Source organism: Cryptomeria japonica, chromosome 3 (assembly GCF_030272615.1).
Source record: "Cryptomeria japonica chromosome 3, Sugi_1.0, whole genome shotgun sequence".
Lineage (NCBI taxonomy): Eukaryota > Viridiplantae > Streptophyta > Pinopsida > Cupressales > Cupressaceae > Cryptomeria > Cryptomeria japonica.
In genome coordinates, this window is record NC_081407.1 from 692,161,886 (window position 1) to 692,187,759 (window position 25,874).

At 39.2% G+C, this 25,874-nt stretch overlaps 1 protein-coding gene across 2 annotated transcripts in view; it reads right to left on the reverse strand.

The window, feature by feature from the left end:
- Positions 1 to 25,874, reverse strand: part of LOC131078355 (uncharacterized) — a 125,184-nt gene that overhangs the window by 13,999 nt on the left and 85,311 nt on the right. For both annotated transcript variants that reach the window (XM_058016027.2, XM_058016028.2), the window contains exon 8: positions 21,442 to 21,654. In XM_058016027.2, coding sequence (XP_057872010.1) covers positions 21,442 to 21,654 — 213 coding nt within the window. The remainder of the gene's footprint in view (positions 1 to 21,441; positions 21,655 to 25,874) is intronic.

The window sequence follows — 25,874 nt, forward strand, 5'->3', positions numbered from 1 at the left end:
ATCCAATTTTGAAATAGAGACAGGCGGATGATCTTCACTCCCCGAAAACTGCTCTTTTTGCAGTAAACAAAGAAGATTTTGAGAGGATGTATCATCCTTAACCACCCAATTTTGCTTAGGCCTCCTGAACGGTTTACTCCACACCCACTTGACGAACATTTTGCAATCTGCATAAAGATGGAATTTACTTCCACATCTCTAACAAGGAATAATATCCTTCTCGATCTCAATTTGCCTTCCGATGTGATAAGAATGACATGAGATAGAATAGTTTTAACCACCGCAATCTTCAGTCTAGCATATGTGTATAAATCCTCTATAATTTTTTCATCTATTTCTAATAGGGTGCCCATTGTTTGCCTAATCTTCTCGAGACTGCTATCCCCCCAATATTCAATTGGCAAATTATATACCCTGATCCACACAGGGCTATCATATACTGCCAGAGGAAGGGGGTCAAAATTTGAATGCCAAGGTTGAATATATAAAGGATTGTCATCCACAAACCAATTCTCCTGATGCAAAACTCTATTTATTTTAGAGCCTTCTACAAACATAAAGAAGCCTCTGGATAAAAATTTCACCACCAAGCCCACTCCCCATTGCTTAGCAATCCATCCTTTAATGCAACTTCTCGACATCTTTGGGCCCACAACCCGGTAGATGACCGCATATTCTTCTCACAATGCTCGGTCATCTTCCGTATCACTGGAAAGGTCGATTTCAAGATCTGCTTCACTCTCAACATTCTCCGCAGCCTCCTTGCATTCATCCCTACGGTCGCCATTAAACCGTAACTGATTTTGCAGAGGGGGTTTCCTTGCTCTCTCCATCTAGATCCACGAATTATACTAATTATTGGTGAAATTTGTGTACCCATGCTATTTCCCATTTAATTTTCTGCCCATTTTACAATGGCTCCCTTGTGTGAAACTGGACTCTTTCCTCCATTTTACACGTATTCTAGAACTAAATACACCCATATGGGGTATAGCATACAATCCCAATATACCAATAGTCCCATAAAAATATTTCTTTGGGATTTGAAACATTCATCAAAAACACAGAGAGCATCTTATTGGACAACCTAAGACATACAATTGTTTCATCTAATATTTCTTCTAAAGAGTTAACCTCACTATTACAACCAATATTTCAAGAGAACTAAAATCTCATTTACACCTCATGAGTTATCCCATCCACAAGTGATTAAAGGAACATAAGCTATTATATATTGTGGTTAGCTATATAGACGATAGAGTTAAACAAGTACTACCAGACAAGGGATCCAAACTAAATATGTATAGAAAGCACTTTCTTGATGTGATCCAAGCTAATCATTCTAATCTCCCAAAATCCAAGTTAACCATTAAAGGGTTTGACAATGTTAGAGGAGAATCCCTTGTTTACATTACTTTACCTATTACTTTATGACTTATTACCCTTAACAGTACCTTCCATGTGATGCCTGCAATATCAATGTATAACATTCTTTCAGGGTGTCGATGGATCCATGCAAGGGGTGTTGTTCCATCTACGTTTGGTAATAAACTTAAAGTTTATTCATCAAAACAAAGCATTAGTAGTGATGGTTGATGACAGCCCATACCAATTCAACCAAGTAGATGGAAAAGATAAAACAACAACTTCTCCAACACAACTAATTACACCTACGACACATCCAAAAACTTCCCCTAATCCACCCATGCATCATATTAATCCAAAGGATGTTTGGCACTCCCTAGATTTTGAGTTGTGAAGTCTTATAAAAAGACAAACAAAAGAAATGGAAGCCAAGCTTCTTCACCTTTTTCTATAGATCCTAATTTACAAGACATTACCTTCAAATTCTCAAAAAGGCACTCATTTTAGTGAAGGTGTTACTTCTCATGGATTCAAAACTATTCATCACTATGAACAATATGTTTCTTCATTTATGCTGGCTAGTCACAAAGGAAAAGGATATAGCATCTTAAAAAAGCATGGCTATAATGAACATATCAGTGAACAAATCTTAAATTGATTGTATTGAACTATGTATTTATAATGGAAAATATGATAAATCTTGTGTATTAACAAGCACTCACAAAAAACAAAAAACAAAAACTAAAAGAAATTGAAAACAACTATCCTAAAAAACACTAACAAACAATAAAAAATTAGAAAAAATAATATGGATGGAAGATAATGATTGAATATTCCATCATTCTCCTATTATTACATCATTGTTTGAAAGTACTAGTGAGAGAATCCTGAAAAGTTTCAAACTTCACACGTCCAAGAGGCATGGTGAAAAATCAAAATTGGAGCTGAAGATTGTTTTTTTTTTTCATGTTCTCGTATGAGGTATATTGCAAAGGGGTTGATTTTGAAGAAATCTTTGCAACATACCTCATACGAGAACAAAGATTGAGGGAAAGAAAGATAAGGGTTTCAAAACCTTGAGGATTTGTTCCCAAGGAAAATACAGCAAAGTTTGGTACCTATGAGAAAAGTTGAATTGTGGCAAAATGTATCTCTCTATTGCTGTAGAAGATCTGTACAGAGCAATCATGAAGCAGCCATTAGCATACAAGATAGTGTATTGAGCCTGATGTTAATGCATTCTTCTTTGGGTTCGCTCACCAATATGAACTCCGTGGAAACACAGCCTCATTGTAGAAGCAAAAGGGCAGATTGACTTGTTCTTAGAAATAGTATAACACGAAGGAAAACACAGTCACAATAAGAGCCAAGAAGAGCAGTCAAGAAAGAGCTTAAGTAAAAGAGAAAAGTTAAAGGGCTGTTCACTAAACAGAAAAGAGAGCTCTTTGTTGCATACACAGTACTATAGACAGCCACATGATGTAAAAGGCTTCTACACTCTAAGTGGCAGTGAAGATGAAGGCATGCATAACAAAAGAATAGACAATATCTTCAAGGAGAACTAATGGTACAGTGAGTAGATGACAGAGGAACTAGAAGTCATGAAGTGATGACAGTGATCCCAAGGGTTAGAATGCAGTCACTCCAAATCATGAAGAGCTCAACAGACAACGATCTGAACAAGAGGAAAGAGTTTGTGGTGTAAAGAAAGGATCATAGAGCAAGTTGATCTCAAAAGTTTATGGTTAAACAGAAAAGAGACAGACAAGGGTTTCTAAAAATTTTTAATCTCCAAAAGGATTACATATGTGAGAATAGATGGTGGAGGGTATCATTCATGCACTGTACCAATTTAAATAGACATAGCAAGTATGAAGATAAGGATGAATGCAACCCTGAAGTTTATTTTCTCCATGCAATCCTCTAATGAAGTTTTCATGATCAGGGAATTTCTTCAAAGATATGTTTCATAGGGTTTGATACTTGTGGGGTTTAAGGAATTTAGATCATAGCTTACCTTGCATGCATAATATAGTTTTGAGTCTTTGACTGTATGAATAATCAAAATAGTAGAAAGAGATACTGTTGTGCAAAATATTATCAAAGGTTTTACCTATCAAGGTTATCAAACGTAGATGTAAGTCATCTCAAAACCATGAAAACACATATGAAATCTTGAGGGAGAAATAGCATGGCATTGGATATAAGGACTGATTCTAAGAGCAAAAGGAAACAAGCATCACAGTAGCATGACAATTTTGAGTATGAAATGAAACAAGGTCAGTCCTTAAAAGTTGCAGGTCAGTTCTTGCAAGGTATAGTGTCAAGATATATTAATGGACAGTGTTTAGTGACAGTGGACACACAAGCAAAGGATGACAGTTTGTTTGCATTCCCCATGAAATTCATAAGCCAAATAATCATGAAGATAAAGTACAGCAAATCAGACCTAAGCATGATGGATGACAGTGATATGTGAGTGAGTGAAGGTTTAAAGGAAAATAGTCTATGGCCATGATGAACAATACAATGATCACTAAATACCACAGTGATAACGTGAAAAGCACTCTCATAAGAAGATAAGGATCATTAATTGAGAATGCATGATTATAGTATGGAAATGTATGGAAATGAAGTGCTCCTCACTCAGGTTTTCTCATTCATGAAAACCCCATGACATAGCAAGTAAAGATTAACCATGACAGAGTTCAAAGGGAACAAGTGAAAACCACGTTCACAAGTACAAGTGAGCAGTGATAATGTTCAACATTGACAGTCTTGAAGGCCTATATGTATTAGGACTGTCACTCCAAGAAGAGAGGACAATTTCATTGAAGAATGTGAGTGTACAGTATCTGACAGTACAGGAGTCATTGGTTCATATGCAAAGATTCAAAGGAAATCTGCAGTCAAGTTTCATTATGTGAGAAAGATATGGACTAAGGTAAGTCTGCAGTCATAAAAGAAACTGAGCATGTACATTTTCTAATGGCAGATTTCAAGATTACAGTGGCAGTCGCCATATGCAAACACAGTGAAAACAAGTTTAAGAGTTTGTCAGTCCAAGATCTACTAAGTGCAAAGTGAAATCAATCCATGGACAGTCAACAATTGACAGTATCGTTAATGACAGTGTTTTCCTAGAAGCCTATCTCTTGAAATCCTAGAAGGATGTTACAGTGACAGAGGTATCAGAGACAAGATAAGCATGAGAAAGTGACACTCGCAAAGACAGTCAAAGGGGGCAACTATAAAGGTTGATGCCAATATGGGGAATTTATGAGCAGTTTCAACTTCTTGCAAGCATCTTGATCCGTCATCCACCTATCAAGAAGAATGGAGACAGCAGTTACAAATATTTAGGAGCAGTTCCAAGCATCGAGGAGTGAGTTTGAACAAGATTAAACAGCATCTCCTATGCCACTTTGAGGTTTTTGTGGAGTCAAAAGGGAGAGACAGTTCTCAAATGATTAGGTGGAAATGAATCAGTCAACTCAAGTATGTGGAATACATTCAATTACCTTGTAGTCTACACCATAGTTTCTTTCCCACTTGAGGGAACACAATATAGTGACTCTTAGAATTCATTTTCCAGGCAGTTCTTGCAATTTTCTGCCAAGCATTGTAACTTGTAAGAGTTCTTTCAGCAAAAATATTGTATTGCAACTCAAAAAATAGGTTCTTTTGTTGTTTTTCTACTGTCCATTGTAACTGAAAATGAAGTTCTTTTGGTTAAACAGCAGCATTGTAACTCATTTGGAGAAGATTAAAGCATTCTAAGGTCTATTCTTGCTGTATACACCTCTTTCATCAATAAAGCATAAGCATTTTTCCTACAATGGAGTGTTTTTTTTTGTACAAAATGAATGATTGATGTAACTTATGCAATGATATATATATATAACTCTTTGTGTTATGTCTCATTTCTCAGTACCTTCAAGCAGAAAGTAGATGTATTATGCAGGTCATAGGTTGTGTTGCTCGTTCAAAAGAGTGTTAGTTGTTAAAATAAGTCATTTCCTTTTATAATCATGAATGTACCAAACCTGCCCGTGAAATACTGATACATAAATATGTCAAAATCCTAAGTTGTGATTGAAATCAACTTAATTGTCGGGTAAACTGTGTGAGAACAACAATATAGGTTTTAGTAACAATCGTTTAGTGCATCACCGTAGTAGTTTTAGTTTTGCATTTCAAGTTATCCTTTATCCTTTTCCTCAGCAAGCAGCAGTAGTTTAGATGAGTACCAAGAGGAACCAGCCTACTCTGGAGATTCACTCCAACAAGCAACCCACACGCCCAGGAGTGTTTTCATGTTTCACTAGTTTGCTGTGATGGTAACTCAGCAAGGGTACAAATCTAGTTGATAAGATCTTAATATGGCAATTAACACATATTTATACTTGCCTCTTTCATATGCACCAATGTGAGGTGAGGTCAACCCAATTTGGGAATATTTAAATCTTCTTTTATGCGCCAATTACAATTGTGGCTATCCTTGAATAGGCTGGCCATATAACTTTTTTTTTATTTTGACTTCACCAATAAACAAAGACTTAGATTTCAATGCTCCATATCTTGAATGACATTGGCAATTTTGCATAGGAACTTTATACATGAATTCAACCAACTTTCTTGTCTTTTTGAAGGTGCGATTTATGGCCTTCGGCCTATAAAGATTTCCTCTGTCATCAAATCTTTCCTTTGACATCAATGACAGCAATGTGACATTTCTTCTTGACATCAATTACAATAATATGACTACAACATTTCCAACATGCAGTGTCCAATATATCAGTGATCTGAAAAGTAATGAAAAAATAAACATATTCTTTCATGGTGTAAAATTTCATTTCCTTTCACAATCTCTAGCTCTCTGCAATTAAATTTCCTTCAAATGTAAAAAAAAGTAGATTTTTCTTTTTTGTCTGAATTTTTCTAAAGTTTCTGGGTTCCCTATTTTTTCCCACTTAACTGAGAAAAACATGATCTTTTGGTTTGCTGATTTATTTTAGACAAATTTTGCTACTATGATCATATCATTATATAAAAGTGCATTTCATGTAATAGACAAACAAATCAATTGAAGAAGCTGCATTACCAACCATTGGATGGACACATGATTCCAGATTCATTGAGGACAGCAAGGCTTCCAAAAGAGGAGAGCAACGTTAGAGTCCAAGAAAACAGAACAACAGTATTCTAACAAGGAGGCATGTGCATTATGCTACTCATTGACTGCAAGCCTTAATCTATAATCAGGAAAATATCATATCATAAAGAAACCACCTAAAGATGGCTAGCTTGACTATCAAGAAATGATAACAGTTGACTAATCCAATAAGGGTTTACAAACATGATGCCATTTGAACAGCAAACTAATTGACAGCTCCAAAGATGACCTTGTAGAAGGAATGCTAATTTACTAGTTCTGGTATTCAGGTTCATGTTCAGTTCGTGGGTTCGGTCAGAAAAACTAATTGGGGCTGCCTTTGTTTTTGGCTCATCCACATAAAAACATATAAAAATCAGAAACACATACATATTTGCATTAGTAATTAAGTTCAAAAAACCATAGATAGCATCATATATTGTATAATAAACCAAAACACCATAAAAATAAAAAATATCACAATGTTCTTGAATTTCATGATATATATGAAATGGTAAATTGATATTTACAATGGAGATGAAAGGCTCCATAGATAACAAACTACAAAACGATGTTTCTAAAAATTAGAGGTATTATTTTCTACAATCAGCGCTTTGGGATCTATGCCACATGGGTTTTGACTGATTTTTACCAAAAAAATTAGATTTTCAACAGTCAGCGTTTGTGCTATTTTTTGCCCTCATTTTTTGTGCATTGGAAAGCGGGAGAATTGGTGTCATTGACCAACATCATGTTGGAAATTAATCAGCACTTCAATGGCGAGAACTACAATACCGAGAAGCACAAGATGCTCTCAATTTTCGAGTATCAGTGCCTGAAAAAGATTGTTTTGGGTAAGACTGCTCGTCCCACAATGACAAGCAAAGACCAGGACAAGTTTGATGAGCGTAATCGAGAAGCAGTTATGTTGCTGAAGTTATCAACCATCAATGAGATGCTTCCAGATGTGTCGTCAGGCAAGACTGCTAAAGAGATCTGGAGTCCCTTGAAGGATCTGCACAAGACGTCAATGAAAGTCAAAGCTTTCTTCCTTAAGAAGATGCTATTCTCAATCATGATGGACGATAAGATGTCTTTGCAAGATCATCTTATGAAGATCAAAGACATTCACGATCAACTGGAGGCCATCGGTCACAAGATGGAAGAAGAGGATATGGTGGTCATCACGTTGAAAAGCTTACCACGATCCTACGACCACTTCATCGAAACTCTCCACATTATATCTACTAATGTTGACCTGAAGTTTGATGAGTTGTGCAATAAGCTCTTGCAACAAGCCAGGTGCAGACAACAGTTTGGTAACAGCAATGACACGACCAGTGTGGAATAAGAGTTTACTGCCAAGGACAAAGGCAAAGGCAAGTCCACTCAGCAGGAAAGACAAAGCAAATCCGAGGAGAGTTTTGTTGTCGGGAATAATCATTTAATCGTTTACCCGTATGTGGTAAACAAGTTTCAAGAAGAACAAGGAGGGTGAGAGGACGTCCCTAGAGTAGTGGACGCTGGAAGTTGTTGTTAAAGGTGTTGTAGTTGCTCCATGCAAAGCCACAGGTCTCACTGACAACAAGCTAGCACTCTTGAGCTGTCTTCACCATATAAACTGCCTCCATCATGTCTTTCTCCTTCTGCTCCAACTGTCTCATGAGTACAGTCGGTCAGACGATCCTCCAACTCTCCCACCCTGGCACTTTGCCCGGCTATAAGTGTCTTCTGTTGCTGCAACTCCTCCTCTAGAGTAGCTCGCAATTTTTGCAAGGTTGTTGTGAGTTTGGCCTGAAGGGCCAACTCCTTCTTGACGCTCGTGACCTCTTCCATGGTAGCCTCTTGCTCGGCCTTGGCCTTGGCCCTACGCATCTGATAAAAAGTCTCCCTAAAGGAGCTCTCCATGCCCTACAGCGTAGGCCCAAGTCGTCCCGATCCCTCGATTGTATGCATCTGTTGCCAACTCTCCACCATTTCCTTAGTCTCTACAATTGGCCAGTCGTGCTTTGTAAAGTGTTGTGCAAACTCCTCCTGGCATCCACCCTTCATGAAGGTGAGGAGTTTCTTCGCCTCAGGTATCAAGCCCACATCCACTTGTCTGGCTAGGTTCGCAATCCCTCGAGTAACATCGGTCAAACCATCTAACTCGGCCAAGAATCTATGGATGGACTCCAATGCATCCTATGGGTCAGGTTTCGACACCCTAATGTTGTTGTTTGCATGGTCTGTCTCCTATCTCCCAAACTCGACACCAATCGTCCCCATTTCTCCTACTTGGATGCTTTCATCCTCAATGTCTATGATCGTGTTATCCTTCTAACTCTCCTCCATGCTGCCATGTTGCTCTACCTTAGCGACCACCTCTTCCCCTTCTTGTTGCCAATCTTTCCCAAAGTGACCACTCACAACTGTACGTGGTGAAGGGGGTGGGGGTGCGTTTACTGCCACAACAAATCTGCCTAGCCAGCTATCCAAAGAGGCATCCACATCTTTTGTTGGTACCTCTCCTACACTGCAACCTCCTCCACTGCTCCTTTAGCCATAGGGATATTCTCTTGTACCACTCCCTCGGCCATAGGGACATTCACCCATACCACTCCCTCAATCATAGGCGTATTCTCTCGTACCACTCCCTCAGGCGTAGGGGTATTCTCTTGAACTAAAGCCTCCAATGCAAGTGTAACCTTCTGCAGAAAAGACAACATGATGTCTTACTTGTGCGAGTGCCACGAGTCCCCTCTGTTTGAACAAAACGCCTACAAGAGTGACCTCTTTGAGAGGTGTGGCTATCTGAAGTGATTTAGCCAATACCAAATGTGTTGTAGGGGGTAACTTTGCTGCTGTAAACTTAATCCTCTCAGTAATCCTCGCTGTCGTAGGGGTAGGTGTTGTTCCCCTCGGTGTCGGTACTTCCCCCTCTACTGTTGTTGCCGCCATGGCCAACTGCTCTTCTTCCCCTCCTTCGGATTGTGGCCCCTTCACTTCCTCTACATCCTCCCTTGAGTCAGTGTCGTGGGGTGCCAATCTGAAGCCATCGCCACTTCCACTCTCTAAGTCTTTTGTGTCCTCTTCCTCTTCTCTCTCCTCTAAGTATCCTCCTCTACACTTGGCTCACTCTCTTGCCTTTGCCTCTTCCTTGCCGGTTGGACATGGTCACTCCCTCCAAACGCGAGTGTCCCAGTGTACCCAGTAGTACATTGGTGGCTTGGTTGGCTCTACTCTACTTTGTGGCTAAAACTTGCCCCCTCTCTCCAGTGGTACTTGTGTTCTAATGGCTTCGAGGAACAGGCCAACTGCATGATGGCACATATAAAAGGTCTTGTGTTGTAGAGATATGAAGTCCTAGATTCTATCTGAAAGTAGTTGCACCCAATTGTACACCTTGTCGTTAATCAACCCTATCATCCAGACTACCATATCCGAAGCCCTGTTGGGTCTTGTGAGTTGACTCTTCACCAAATCCATGAGGCATCGCTAGTCAGGATTGCTAATGAAAGCTCTTTTCAACCTTTGGTTGTTGTTGCTGGCCCACAAGCTATTCTACTCTACCGCCCTCAGGTCACTACGGCATACTAACTTCAGCAGCCACTCCTTCCTCTCCTTCATTTTCCTGCCTGGTTTTGCCACCCGTTGGAATTCTGCTCGTTTGAATGACACTGAGATGGTGGAGCCCTAGTATTGCACTATAAACCTACTGGAATGGGAGTCATATCCGGCTACAATGGTCCAAAGAACGGGCTCAAATTCCTTCACATTAAATACCATCTTTTGTATGGCGTGATCCACTTCTGCTCTTCTGAGGGAGTTTTTTAGAGGGTAGTCTGGCAGGTTTTCATCCCACCAAGTACGACACCCAATGCCAATTACACACTCTCAAATGTCAAATTCTCCACTGTCACCCTCTCGTTGTGCTGCACCTTCACCTTCCTGGTGCCATTGCTACTGGCTTCTCTTTCTTTGGTTGCCATGGCTCTCTGCATGAGAGGTTGGCACTTGCCAATTTTATTGCTGGCCTAATCGTTATGACCGTTATTATAACAGTCCCCTTTCTTAGCCTGGTTGGGGTTGCCCAAACTTGTCTTTACCATGCTAATTTCGTTGCCGTCCCAACCTCTACTTGTTAATACGATTTCTTCTTCTTTGTATACTATGATTTTCTTCTCTTCGACGTCGGGCTTTATCTCCTCTCCGTATTTTGGTGTCTTTTTGTCGTACAATTGTGCCTCTTCCATACAGAGTTTTCCACAACTCCTTGGTATGTTTTTTGTCTACCATACAAATTCTCACATCAGCTCGTACGGATTTCTCCCTCCACTTAGACGTACAGATATCTTGTGTAGGGATTTCTTGTTTGTACAAAATTCTTTTCTACAAGTCACTTTCTATTTCACCGTACAGAATTGATTCTTCAGAAAATCTTCTTCCTACTTGACCGTATAAGAGCCTGTATCTTCGTTGGCCATACAGGAATTTAAATCTATACGAAAAGCCTTCTTCAAAATTGTATGGACTCCCCCCATTTTTTTCCTTCTGATCGTATGGGAAGGTCTTCGTATGGGTTGCTTCTCTTCCTGTGGCATATGGCTGTACGACGATTTTTGAATTTCGTATGGAGTAAAATGATTTCTTTTGTGTACTCTATACAGCGTACAAATGTCCCTTTGATCCCTCATGATTCTACAACTTTCATATAGAAGCTAATCCGTACACGTCTAGGTTTCCTTTAGCCTTGTCTAAATTTTGTAAGTCGTACAGATGACTTCCAACCAATGATTTCCGTACAATTTCCTCCTACTGCGAAATCCTTCCAAATGAAAGTCATTCTTGCTCTAATGTCTTACTTCACCTTTCCCCACTGCGTGAATGACTTTGAATGGCAAGGTGGAACAATTCATTACAATCTTTTGCTTGCAAGGTTAGGGTTAGGAGCATATAACTCATGAGCTTTTTATAATATATTTTTCTTTTTATTTTGTTTAATCAAAGCTCCCATACTCGGACTCGGCAAGGCCGACTCGACTCGTGACTTGGCAATGACTCGACAAAATAAAAAAACCCTTGAAATTTAGAGATTTTTAACGATTTAAAACTTGTTTCATGCACCCATTATTGAATAAAGCTTAAAGACACTATAACATCATCAAATAGAAGCCAATTTGATCACATACATAAACATACATCCATCACATGCGTAGAAATGTAAATTGTAGCTGAAGGAGATAGAAAACATAGATATATAGAGTTATAAATGTTGTCAAATGTATAAAAAATCCATGACATCAAATGTTCCCAAACATATATGTAACTATAAACAAAAACAAGTCCATGTCTCAGGCTCTAGCTCATCCTCAGCCTCAGTCTCAGAGTAGTTTGTCTGCCTCCTACAAAGGCGTCTAAGGTAGGTCCTGGATAACTGAGTAGCCATAGTCTCCGCCTGTGAGGTGCCACAATGATCAAAATCAGTTGTGCCTGTGTCGGATTGTGCTCTATTCTCCTCCTCTGCCATAGCCACAGCCTCAACCTCTCTGTCTGCCTCGTCAACCCACTCATGGTCCTCCTCAGTGAAGACGGGATCGGTAGACTCAGTGATCCACTCAGACTCTAGATCGATCTCCGCTAGAGTGATCTCACTTTTACTCTCTTCTCACAACTAGCAATTAGAAGACCTTTAAGGGTTAAATGAAAAAGAAATACAAAAAAAAACATGTCAAAAACCTTATTTATTTTATTTTTTGCAAGTCAAAACATGACCTGCAGCGGCATGAGTCCTGGAGTTCAGACTCAGTGAGTTTGTCCATAACTCGCCTGACTCACGAGTCATGCGAGTTATGCGAAAAACTCGCCAAATCCGAGTCACGATCTACCAAAACTCGCCGAGCTTCACTCGACTCGCCAACTCGAGAAACTCGCCTGACTCGCGACAAGTTTTGATAATATTTCCATTTGTTTTAATTTTTTAATAACATCTAACCCCCTCCTTTTAATGTTTATAACCTTCTTTATTTCTTCTAACAAATATTTTACTTAGAAATTTTTTTTTCCACACTTTACCTCTACAGGAGTATTTAAATGTGATTTTCCATACCTTTAGCACTCTGCGGTAACTTCCAGATTTTAATTCCTTCCTAGTGATTTTTTAACGTGCTTTTGTGTGTACCGCCACTTCTATCCCTACAATTGTTTTTGTCAATTTGCGTTAATTTTCTTTGCAAGTTGTTTTGTCGCCCTTTATGGTTTTGCCAACTTGCTATCTTCCCTCCTTTGCTTTTTGTTTGGCCCTTCTACATTATTAGCCTCTATCTCCCGTTTTGTTCTGTACGGTCCTCCCTGCGGTCTTATCTTTATCTCAAACGAGTACCTCCACCAGCATGTCCTCGGGGGCTTTTTGTAGCACTCATTCTCACAACAGGTACCAAGGTATTCTAGATCGAAAATTTTATCAAGTAGGGGTGCCGGTCCTACACCCTTGTACCTTCCATCACGTACCGACTTCCATACTGCTAGTACCACGTCACTTCTTCTCCATAAACCTTCGGAGGTTCTACTGGATTAGGTATCACCTTCCAGAGTGAGTTTGAGACCGGTAGGGGTGGGGGCTCCTTCCCATTTGCTACACACCATTTGATCAATTCTTCATCATGTCCATCCCTCTCGACAATGAACATATCATCGGCTTTTATAATCATCTTTAAGCATGGGCCCAAGGTTTTATTGCACTCCTCCAAGTCAATTTCCTCCTCCAAATCGATTGACTCCTCTTCCTTTCATCGTGCCTCAGCGTCTTCATCGGTCTCATAGGCCATTTACCCTTGGCGAGTCCCTTCATATGGAGCCTTTTGCATCCAACGCCCATTGTAATTCACCCACAAGGCTGGTACTGCAATACCCTCAACATGTTTTGGCACCAATCTTTCCTCCAGGAAGGTAACTGGATCAGCCCAATTTTCATCTGGTCGGTAAGGTTGCTCTTGAACCACCGGGTCTTCTTAGAGCACCTCATTCCTCCCGATTGTCCAGTCACTACAAGTTGCATAGCCCAGCATATTAATTCCAATCACAACATTTTCTCTTTGCTTGTGTATCTTTAGCTTCGATCCGTTCACAAGGTCTCTTATTAGATTAGCATCCAAGGTTGACAACTTCACAGAGCCATTCTGGCCAACTACCCTTACTTTGTAGGGTCCCAACCAATGGATTCGAAACTTCCCAAGCTTTAGTTTGTTACAGCCATTATACTTGAGGACCAACTATCCTAGTCGGAAATTAATCCATCGGAGATCGTTCCATAATTTCCTTCAGTGCTAGGCAACCTCCATCAGCCATTGTGCCAATACCTGCCGCTCATCCAATTTTGTCAAGTTTATGAGTCGCTCCTGCAAGCTCTCCGCCTCCTCGAGACGGTTTTCCACTGCCATCCTTAGGCTAGGTATGGTGTATTCTATCAGGACTACTGTTCCCTATTCCTACATAAGCTAGAATGGGTTATGCCCCGTTGTCACCTTGTAGGTTATACGGTATGCCCAGAGTACCGCCAAAAGCCTCTCCTCCTAGTCTTCTTGTTCTACTCCACAGGACTTGTATATTATCAACACCAAGACTTTGTTGATTCAGCCTGCCCATTTGCTCGAGGGTAGTACGGGCTTGGCAAGTTATGGAAGATCTTAAACTCTCTCGTCATTGAACGGATCACATGGTTTACAAAGTGCACCCCCCGATCAGTTGTGATTTGTATAGGGATGTCGAATCATGTCACTATCTGCTCGTACAGAAACCTTATCGTGCTAATGATAGTGTTGTCTGGTAGAGCTCTTACCACCGCCCATTTCGTGAGGTACTTTGTCACCACGACAATGTATCGGCACCGATGCATATTGCTTGCCTTCAGTGGCCCTACGAAGTCCAGACCCCATCTTTCAAATAATTCTTGTGGTTGTGATGGAAACAGGGGCATGAAGTCCCTCTTCAATGGCTTACCCGCCCTTTGACAGGTGTCACATCCCAATACCCACTCTCGAGCATTAATATGTAGAGTCGGCCACCACAATCCTGCCAATAGTACCTTTTGTGCCATGGCATCGGATCCCAAGTGTCCTCCAACCAACCCCTCATGAGATTCCTTCAGCAACCTTGGAATTTCTTCCTTCATCACACACCTTCATAGGACTTGGTCAAGTCCCATTTTGTACAGCCCATTTATCAACTGGAAAGGTCTGCTCTTGAGTGCCAACTTCCTTCTCTCACTAGGTGGCATATCCCTCAAGAATATGTAGGTCGATAGATACTCTCCGATGTTCTCATACCATGGTGGCAGTGCCACTATTTGGAAAAGGTGAGCATCTGGAAAGTCCTCAGTTCCTCATATTTTATTGATTTGTCTCTTTTGAACCGGTGGGCTAGCGTGTCATCCACCCATACCACTCCCTCCCAGTATTCTCCATATTTCAGGGGAAGGACAACTCTATCTGTACCTTCGCCAACCTCTTTGATCTCCCTGATTTCCAACATGTTACATCCCGGGTGGAAGACCTCATAGTCCTCCATCTGCCAATGAAACAATCTGTTCAGAGAGTTGGTTTCATCCTCCGAGCAGCCTTCTAGTTCCAATACCCCTTCATCATTGGGTTCCATCTTCCTCTTCCCATCCTCAAAACCCCATTCACAGTCATGAGAGTCATCAGAGTCCGAGTCGGAGGATGCCAACTCTTCACTCATGGCCTTATTCTTCAAATCAATGACGTACTTCCACCCTTCACTTTCGATGGAGAGTGTGTTCTTCTTACAATTGTGATTTGCATTGGCAGCGATCAGCCAACCCCTTCCAAGGAGGGCATCATATGCCTTCTTTTCCAATGGGATGACCATGAAGTCCAGGAGGAAGGACTGAGTGCCAATAAAGACCTTTTGTGCCATGAGCATCCCGATAAGTTTGATGTCGTGTTGGTCGGCACCTACCAGTTGGAAGCTTGGCAGCTAGAGTGTTGGCTTGTTGAGGCCCTTCTAGGTTTCTTCAAGAAATACATTCACTCCGGAGCCTCCGTCGACGATGGTATCCGTCAACTTTCGTCCCATAATTTCCATTTCTACCACCACTGGCTTCCTTCCAGCCCCTACTATGAGTAGCAGGTGATCAGTAGCTAGGTCGTCAAGTGATTTTGTTGCTGGTCTGCATTGTTCTTGGCTAACTCGTTCAACCTCGACTACATTGTTGAGAGCTACCTTCAGTTGTGGCATAGTTTGTAGAAGGTCATCCACTCGTACAGGTATGGTGACTTGCAACATCTGGAGCATTATGGTTTGTTTGGACTCCGCCCGTAGTGGGGTGTCAGTGGCTTCATGTGAGACTCTTCTCCCACCATCGCACATTCAACATCCACCTTTGCCTCTCAGAGACTTTCCTTCTTCATACGCGGATCAGGGTATAGGGCTTTTTTTGTTTGGAGCCTATTGATTGCTAGTACTTCCTCACCTGGCTCTTTGATATCTAGCATGTTCACTCCTTTTTGCTTCAAGCAATCCGCATCCTCATGGTTTCCCAATCCACACCACTTGCACTACAAACTCCCATTATACTTACCACTCTAGCATTCATTTCCCAAGTGAAGTGACCCCACTTGTTGCACTTTTGACACTGTATCATGGGTCTCCCCTTCACAACGTACTGGATTTTGATTATCGACGTGTTGTTAGATTGGTTGTTCCCTCGTCGGTTGTTACAGTATCCACCTAGTGAGGCAACCAAGTTTGTTGGTGGTTTGGGTGGTGTGGTTGGCGAGGTAGCCTATTCCCCTTGTGTGAAGAGCACTTGTGTGCTCCTCACTTTCAAGTTGTACGGGCATTCCTTGGTGGAATGGCCCAGTACCTGGCAAATGTCGCTGAATGAATTTTTCAAGCAAGTTCCCTTGGTATGACCCTCTACCTTGCAATTGGTACACCATACTTCCTTTCTCTCATTGGCACTCTCCTTTTCCGCCTTCAATTCCTTCATCATCCACAGCATGTCTTTTTGAAGAGCCTATACAGTTTTAGACTTTCCATCGCAACTTCCCGTATTATCATCATCGCTCATCCTTTTCTTTCCTTTGGATGTCTTACTTTCACTCTCGATATCCATCGCCCGGTTGTACGCTTCAACAAGTCTTTCAACCCATCAGCCGGTTGGTGTTCCGTCTTGTTCAACAAATCTTTCAACCTTCAATCGTAAGCACATACACTCTCACTTTTCCCTTGCTTGGTATTGTAGATTTCGGCCACTATCTCGTTGTCATCCCTCAAGAGTTTGAACTCCTCAAACACCTTCTTTAGATCAGTCCATCTTGCCTTGCTCTTAGCGTCGAGGTCTATGTACCAATTAATGGCAATCCCCCGTAGGGTGGCAAAAAATGCCTTAAGCCAGTAATCCCAATCATCTAGGTCATTTGCCTCCCATATCGTTATAAATGTTTTACAATGCTATACAAGGTCCTCCGATCCATCTCCCGAGAAATTAGGAAGTTACTGCCTCTCAAGGTTATTCTATTTTTGCAACATTGTCCTTGCTTGGAAGGTACTGTGTGTCACCTAGAAGGTACCATGTGCGTTCAATCAGATTGGACTGTCCTGCTCTCCATGTTTCGGGGCCTCTCTTGCACTCTTGGCCATGCGCGAACTCTCTACACATCCACCTTCTGCGTTTTCTGTACCTTGGTCACCTTTGTTTCTTCTTCCCAGAGTCTTTGGCTCAGACCCTCCTATTCTTGACTGCTCCACCAAGGACAAATTTTCGATTCGGTACAGGTTGGTTTCAAAAATCTCGGCAACCTCGACTTCGAGGTTCCATGCTTCCTCTTCGTCACGTTCGAAGTGTTTGGACAGGTTGTTCTCGAACTTGGTTCCAAACTCTTCACTCCACGTCAAGTGTGTGGCCTACTCGGCGAGATCTTCCTCTGCTATGTCTAGAAGTGGTAGGTTCCTAACAACCTCTACCAAATGGTTCCACGTACATGGTTTCTACCTCTCTCAACTACAGCTTCAACTCACACTCCGACTCTTCTTCTCTCCGAACTCTCTGAGCCTTTAGCAAGTTCCTATAACCTCCGTCTCCACCCAATTTTCTCTCTTGCACGGAGAGATCTCCATACTGATCCCTCTCCCCTACCTCTCAGGTGGTTCTAGTACATCGTCGGTCTTTGTTCGATCATAGGGGCATTAACTACCAGGGGTACAACATCTACTCGTATCCTTCTCTTCCTCTTCCCTACGGTTCCATTCTTCATACTGTTGCAATATTTGTTGCTAACGACGTTCACGGTTGCTTTTCTCCCTTCGGTCTTGTAGTTCGACAAATTCTATGCCAACAGCCTCGAAAGACTTCCAAGAAGATTGAAGACAACAGTATTCACTATGAGTTCGCCAAGCATCGTGCCTTCAAGGACAGATCTCTCCTGAGCTTCCCTCTGCACGTACTGGATGACTGAAACCTCCCACAAGTCTACCAAATCTTCCATCAATTGATCCTCCCGTACTTCTGCCTGAGTCACTTCCTCTTGTGTATCACTTTCAATTACTAGCAATTGTTGTTCAATTGGTCGGCCCATTATATGTGCCTATCGCATGCCACCATATTGATCTTCGAGTTTGTATCGACAACGACGCCAAAATGTTTACTCCCTACGGTGTGAGTTCTCAGATTACCCGAAGTAAACAGAATGTAACAAGTACATGAACACTAACAACATATATCATTCATAGAACAATTATGGCAAAAAGATATAGCTTTTATTTCCACATGTAAACTGGATACAACAACAACCATCTTGTTCCCGAGACAATATCACATATATATACTACCCAATGGTTGGCGGAGATACCAACGTCGGCAACTACCAACTAACCCCTACAGGAACATTACATTGCCATTTATTAAACTAACATAACAAAGTATTATTCATATGTCAGCAATCTAACGCCAACAATTGTATTTTAATGGTCATTTACTTTAGTCGTTTAGGTAATTTACTTTTTGTAGTTAGTGTCATTTTAGAATGTTTCTTTCGTGTTTCTGTTCTCATTTGTCTTGTATTTTCTATTTAAGGAGCCTTCGCCTCCTTTGTAAATTATCGAATATAAATCTATTATTATATAAATCTATTATTATTACAATATATTATATATTAAAATTAAAAAATAATAATGTCAAGCATCAACTATCAACCATCACTAATTAAGCATCATCATATGGGTTTTCAAAAATATCATCACCAGTCATATTATCAAAACATAATAATAGGCTTTGTACACTAACAATGGCATCCCCCTAAAAGAAAAAATTGTTTTATTGATGGTAAGGAAAACAAGTAAGCATCAAATAATATTAGGAAGATTGACCAAATTGATGATGATATTGTAGACAAAAACCTGTAAGCAAACTTGGAAGCGTAGTTTACAAAATTGGACTTGGAGAGTAGTTGGATAATCAAATGAGTTTAGTGAGGGTTTGGGGGCAGCACCCCCAATGGGGTTGAGGGGCAACACCCCTCATGGGGGTTTGAGGGTAACAACCCCAATGGGGTTGAGAACCACACAAAGCTTCATGGCACACATTATCTTATATTTATAATAAGAGATATATTTTAATTGTTTTGAAACAATGTTTTCGAGTTTGGGGAAACAAATTTGGCTTTTTGGTCAAGCTTAGAAGTCAAAAATTCGTTGTGAATACGCCCAAGTTCATCCCGAACAAACCACAGATGATTTGTGGGACCTTGGATGGATCCCAGGGTGAACCGAACCCAGACCTGAACCAGAGAAATTTGCCCAATGAACCAATAACATAGAAGGGATGCCATAGGAACTAAATATAAAAATAGCTCTCTTTTGCGTATCATTTTTCACACCTCATGATTGCTATTTTCTCTCATTTGTTATGCAATAATAAAAGATTTCCGCATCTTGGATAAAAAAACGCGAGTATTCACTGTTTTGACAATATTTTTCACCTCTAATTTGTCTTACAATGAGAGCAACCTGTCTTATTTATTATACATCACTGGTGGCATAGATTCAAGGTATTCTCTAACTAACCTTTTATGAAATGCTTTTGTCAGATTAATGGTCTATTTGATTCATTTCGTGAGTGTATACACAAATGAGCCTTAGATATATGACAATACAATAATGTTTGGCCCTTTTCTAGCAACATCCTCATTTGTTATCGTTTGGAGACTGTCAATAATGCAGCCATATTTATGACCTTTTTAAGATACTATATGGTTCATTAATCTAAGGAAGCCTTGACACTATAGCATTGGTTCCTAATAATGCCCCACTATTATGTATTCCATTTAATCTCTCCACAAGTGGCATATGATTTGCTTACACTCTAGTTGGATGGAGTTTCAATACTTTCCCCATCCCCGTAATATTTCATGAAAAGGATATCATGGACTTGGATAGAGCAATAAATTAGCATCTAACCATCAAACAGAGTCACAACATTAAGCATCCCATGGCACTTATAAAAGATCTTCAATATAGGTAAATTGATTTAACCATTGTCAACACCTCAACCTTCAGACTCAGTAGAAATACTTCATCATTACCTTTTTACAGTGATTGAATAGATTTTTTCCATGCCAACTATTAGAGCTTTATGTTTATTAGGGAACCACATTTAATGTAAGTGGTCTTAGATAACATTTATAAGACTCTTAACTTATAAGGTTTAGCCTTATAAAACATCAATATGACACTTGTCATATTAAGTTAGGGGTGAATTTATAAAGTTTAACTTTATAATTAAATTATTTATTAATTTTATTACCAAAAGATTATAAGGTGAAAGGTTGTAACCCAAACAGCAATCCCTTGGATTATCTTATACGCATTCATTCACATTTAAAACATAACTCACATAATGAATATGTAGCATTTACATTAGTATATGCAAGAGGCAAAATGGCATATGAGGTATTTTCTATGAATGCATTTTATATGTATGTGAGGCAATTATAGGATGGAGGGAAGAAGATACTGATGGATAGGTTCTTGTTGTATCTGTATTTATACAGAAAGATGTAAGTTTCCTCAATGTTAGTTGATGCTTGGTGGAGTTTTTTACCAAAAGGTTTTCCCCACATTAATAATGTGTATTATGCTGGTATCTGTTTATCCCCATTTCATTTACTTTCGATTTCATATTTAATGATTAGATGCCTATGAATCCTAATTTCTATAACCAACCTCTGTGCATCTTCCCAATGATTTCTTTGAATTTTTAACAGGGACAGGAAGACTGGTCTGTAAAACTAGTCATATTGCAGAAGTACATCCAATTTTAGCAAATATAGCTTTACAAAAGATATAACCACCAATTTTTCTGTATATCATAAACATTATTTGAATTTGACGGTTCTCAGTCCATTCATGCTTTTCTAAGTAAAGAATAAATTGTCATGCTTCACAAATTTTCCTTTTAAATTGATCTAATTCTAATAACTAGCATGCAAATGGTGTGGACTACAAACTACACATATAAATTGAATCTGAAAAAATTTAAAGAGTAGGATGAGTTGAAGTAATGAATATACAATTTTAAATCATTCTGAAAAAAGCACCACCACATACTTATTCTTCAAACATAATTAACATTGGAAAACCAATTAAAATGAATACTGCTGAATATTGAAAAAGAAAAAATGAGCTGTAGGAATGCCTGAAAAATGTTAACCTAAAAGAACATCAAAGTGAAGTAAATGAAATCTAGTATGAATTTCATGCTTCAAAACATGTTCTTAATTCATAAGCTAACAGTTTTGGCTATTTTAGTCCATCCATTCTCACTCTAAAAGATAAAACAAATTTAAAATTCTCAAAATAATGGACGTGACTACTTGCATGCATGACAGGTGTGTGTGTGGAGAGAGAGAGAGAGAGAGAGAGACCTTGGCCATATTTCTATATGACAGCTCAGTAACTCCTGCAATATGAGGTGTTATCAAAACTTTGGGATGTTGTGAAATTGGGTCTGCTGGATCAAATGGTTCATACCATGCAACATCGAGACCCAAGCCTCCCAAATGGCCTGATTCAAGAGAAGCTTTGACTGCCTCATAGTCCATGAGGCCTCCTCGAGCAATGTTTACAAGTAATGCACCCTTCAACGCAGAAGAAAGTAATAAATAAATAAAGTGGAAGGTACATTTAGCATGATCACAACAACCAAAATTTATCCTTAGTTTAGGTAAGATGATACAAAGACAGCAAGAACATGATGCCATTTGTTATAGCTTCTTTAGAGCTGATCAGAAAGGATGGGCAGGCAATTCTTGTCAACAGTAAAAGATGCTTTGAACGATAAAGGTAAATTTAAGTTTATCAAAAAGAAGTTATGTGCCACTGGAAACAAGCACAAAATCAACCGCAACCAGCAGAAACTATGGTGAACCAAACTAAATCAAGCAGATTTCCTGATTAATGGAATATATTATAATCTTGCACAAAATAACCATATTTCCGACTTGGACTTTGATGATAACCTACGCAAATTAACTGAATTTTATCTTTTACAGTCATCTGCAATAAAAATATGCAAGCAAACAAACACAGTTTACAAGTGTGCGATTAACTTTCGTCTCTTGTAAACTTTCCTTAAAGTTGTAACGTTTCACAATAGACATGACTGCAGGGAATTCCTTTCTTCTTCGACTCTTCTATTTTAAATTATAATCAGATATTGGAAAACTGTCTCCTTGTGAGGCATTTAGCCAGCTACAATCTAGTCTGCTATAAGACAATAACTTCAAATAAGAATTCTGTAATATTTAAATACTCAGTATTGAAATAGAATCAAAAGTGCCAAGTGTTCTATGTTTATCACAGTAATGCATCTGAAAGAAAATGTTTATCGAAACAATTTGAAGTTGTCAAGAACAATGTCTTGTGAAGAGAAAGTATCTTTAAAGATTTTAGATTTTCACAGTTAGACATAATTTCATTTATTTCGATGTAGTATTTTTTACTCCAACATTTCGAGTCATCTACAAGACCCATGTTCAGGGAAATTACAAGATCAATAGTGATGTTTCTCTGGTCTGATGTAAGAATGTACATCATGTCCTCCTTGCCTCCAGCATAGATTCATATCCATTTATTTAGGTTTATCTAGTTTATTTATTAAAATACATCTAGATTTATAATAGTGGCCTTTAATTACCTAGAATATGACAAACAGGCCTTGCAACCGCCACAAAGAAGAGAAAACAAAAGGCCAGGTTGATCACATAATTGTTTGTAACAAAATCCCAACTTATCTCCATAAAGTTTTTACTAAATTGTGATTTGCGTAGTCCAAATTTTTGTAAAATGTTTTCTCTGAAAATATGTTAATTCCAATTATTTCTCATTTCTTTATGATTTTTACCATTTTATAATTTGTAATCCTTCTCCAATCAATTACCTTTCACTATTTTAGTGAAAATTGTTTCATTGTGTTGGCTTATGTCCAAACTCTTGATTAATTCTTATAGGCCTTATTTTGCTATGTTGTTTAGCGCAAGATTTGAACATGTGTATACTTTGTTTGCGGTATTGTTTGGCATTGTGTGCTCTTCTCTCTATTCTGTGGTGCCTTGTTTTATGCCACAGTGCTTCCCCATCCCTTGTTGTGGCCACCTATCACTTGCCCTGTCTATAAATTTGTACTACACAAACTCCTCATGTTGGTATTTTACCCTGAAGGCTGGTTTTCTAATTGATTGTCTTGTTTCTAGTTTCTAGTGAATGCCTTTGTTGTTTTTGTTGTCTTAATTTTTAAAATTTTATAAAATTGACAACCCCTATGAATTTTTTACTTTCGTTTCTCTAAGGTACATTTTACGAGGCAAAAACTCGTATTGGTTTGTCTAGTCATGCGTGAATGTTTTTTCCATCTTTTCTTAAGTTTTGGTTGATTTTTATTGCCTTTTTCCTTCATTTTTGTGCAAATTCGGGTTTTTAGATAGTCTTTGCAAGTGGTAGGAACTTTTGAATGGCATTACAAGTAAATGCACTTACTTGTACTCGGGCCTCTAAGACCCGACTAAAAGTTAGTTCATTGTTTTAATAGTCAAAAATGCTAGTAATCGGGTCTTAGAACCTCCATTACAAGTAGGTTCATTACCTTTTATTAGTTCAATATACTTGTAGTCGGGGGTTTGAAGCCCGATTTCAAGTATTTCTTATATCACAAACAAGAACGTAAAGCGTTGCACTTGTATCGGTCTACTTGAAACCCAAAATGTCTTTGTGTGTTATAGTAGGGATCCTCTTTAATGTGTTTTTGATTTGTAATAGGAGTGTTCTTCTTAACACGCCTATTTGAACTTTTGAGTGGAATTTTGAGATCCTATTCTAACTTCTTCATTTGGAGCTGTGACAAGATTTGAGCGCATTTTCCTTTGGTCTCTTTGGGGTTTCACTTCAAGGTAAGTGAAATCGCTTTTCCTTGTTTTGTTCTTTCCTTCTTTTTATTTTTCCCCCTCTTGTATTGATATAGGGATCGTGTTTTTCCCTTTGTTTTTCTCCCTATGTCATGTGCATTGCTTGCTTGCAATGAAATGCATGTTTTCTTGTTTATAGAAGTGAATGATGCGCGTTTGATTGCCAAGTTTCAGCTTTCCTTTGCATAGCGTTTCAAATGCACTAGCAATCGGGTCTCAAACCCCCGATTGCAAGTGTCTTGGTTAGTTCATTGTTGGCTTTGCAAGTTACTTTCTCTTTTAAGCATTGCATATTCACTTGCAATCAGGCCCCAAACCCCCCATTGCAAATTGTATTATCCTTGCTTATCTCTTAGGCTTGCAATCGGGGTTTTGAGATCTGATTGAAAGCTGGTCTCTCTGTCGTTTTCCATCTGCATGTATGAACACTTGCAATCGGGAATCAAAGCCCCAATTGCAAGCTTATATAATGTCATTGATTTGCCATCTCTTTTACTTGCAATCGGGTCTTGGAGACCTGATTGCAAGCTTACACCTTTTATGCAAGACTTGTTTACTTGCAATTAGGTCTCCAAGACCGGATCTCAAGTGCAAGTGTGAAAGATTTTCCCTATCTCGCATTCATCATTTCCACTTTTCCAAACTCACTGCTATCCACTTGCATTCCGCCCCTTGAGATCCAAAATTTTGCCCTTGTTGCTATCAAAGTCTTATCCATAATGTATCATACAAGCTTATCCACTCTTTTTCACTCTGTTGACGTGTTTTTTATGATAGCGTCTAACATAGAATAAAGTTGCCCAATGGTCACTTTACTCTCTCTTGATCGAAGTTCAATCGTATGCCAAGATCGCAGTAAGTTCAGGCAATTGACCCCAAGGTTCCAGTTATGCAATGGATGTGACTTAGTAGGCTTGATGTGATATGTCAGTAATCCAAGGGGACTTACGCACACTTAAAGAAGATTAAAAAATTTATGACTTTCAAGGAATTCGATCGCGAATGATTTGTCAGTGAGAAGCTCTTTTTTTGGATTTTTGACTTGAAAATGCTGAAAGTAAAAGGGAAGGGTTTAGAAAAGCTATGCTAAATCTAAGAATAAAGAGACAATGATTGCTTGAGTGAAATCAACCACACTTTGCTTCGCCAACTTCGTACAACTACACAAAGGTAGTGCAATCTTCAAAGGTTGTGCAAAATATTTTCATAACACCAATGAACACCATCAAAGAACAATGTCCACCCAATGATCGAAGTTAAGTTTCCACATAAAAAGGTTCAAACTAATCTTGCAAAGTTAATAACAATCAGCTATTAACAAAAGGTATGAGAAAGGATCTCACTACAAACAATATCATCAATCCCGTTCATCTAAGTACTGAAAGCAAATCTACTATAATGTGAGGAAGGCGAGACCATGCAAGTTGCAAAACAGAACAAGTATACACCATCAAATTGAGCAATGTATTAAGTTTACTGCTTCAACAACTTATCGCAACAATCTCAAAAGCAACCTCTCCTTTTTACAAATGAGGGGGGTCACCCCTTTATATAGGCTTCAAGCCTTGGTTATATGCAAAACCCTAATTAGGTTTTACCCTAAAAGATTCCCACACATGATGCAACAAGGTGGGAATATTCATTAAATGCTCATTATTCCCACTTACAATAAATTCCTATTGTCTAAAGATAGTGCCCCTTGTGCATTAAATGCACCATTATCCACCAAGGATAGAATTCCAGGAAAGTGAAAAATTGACCAAGTGTGGAAATTCCTTCCTTTGGGACAAAATTCTAGGAAAGTGAAAAATTGACTAAGTGTTGGAAATTCCTTAAAGACAGAATGAAAAATTGACTAAGTGTTGGAAATTCCTTCCTTCAAGACAAAATTCTTGGAA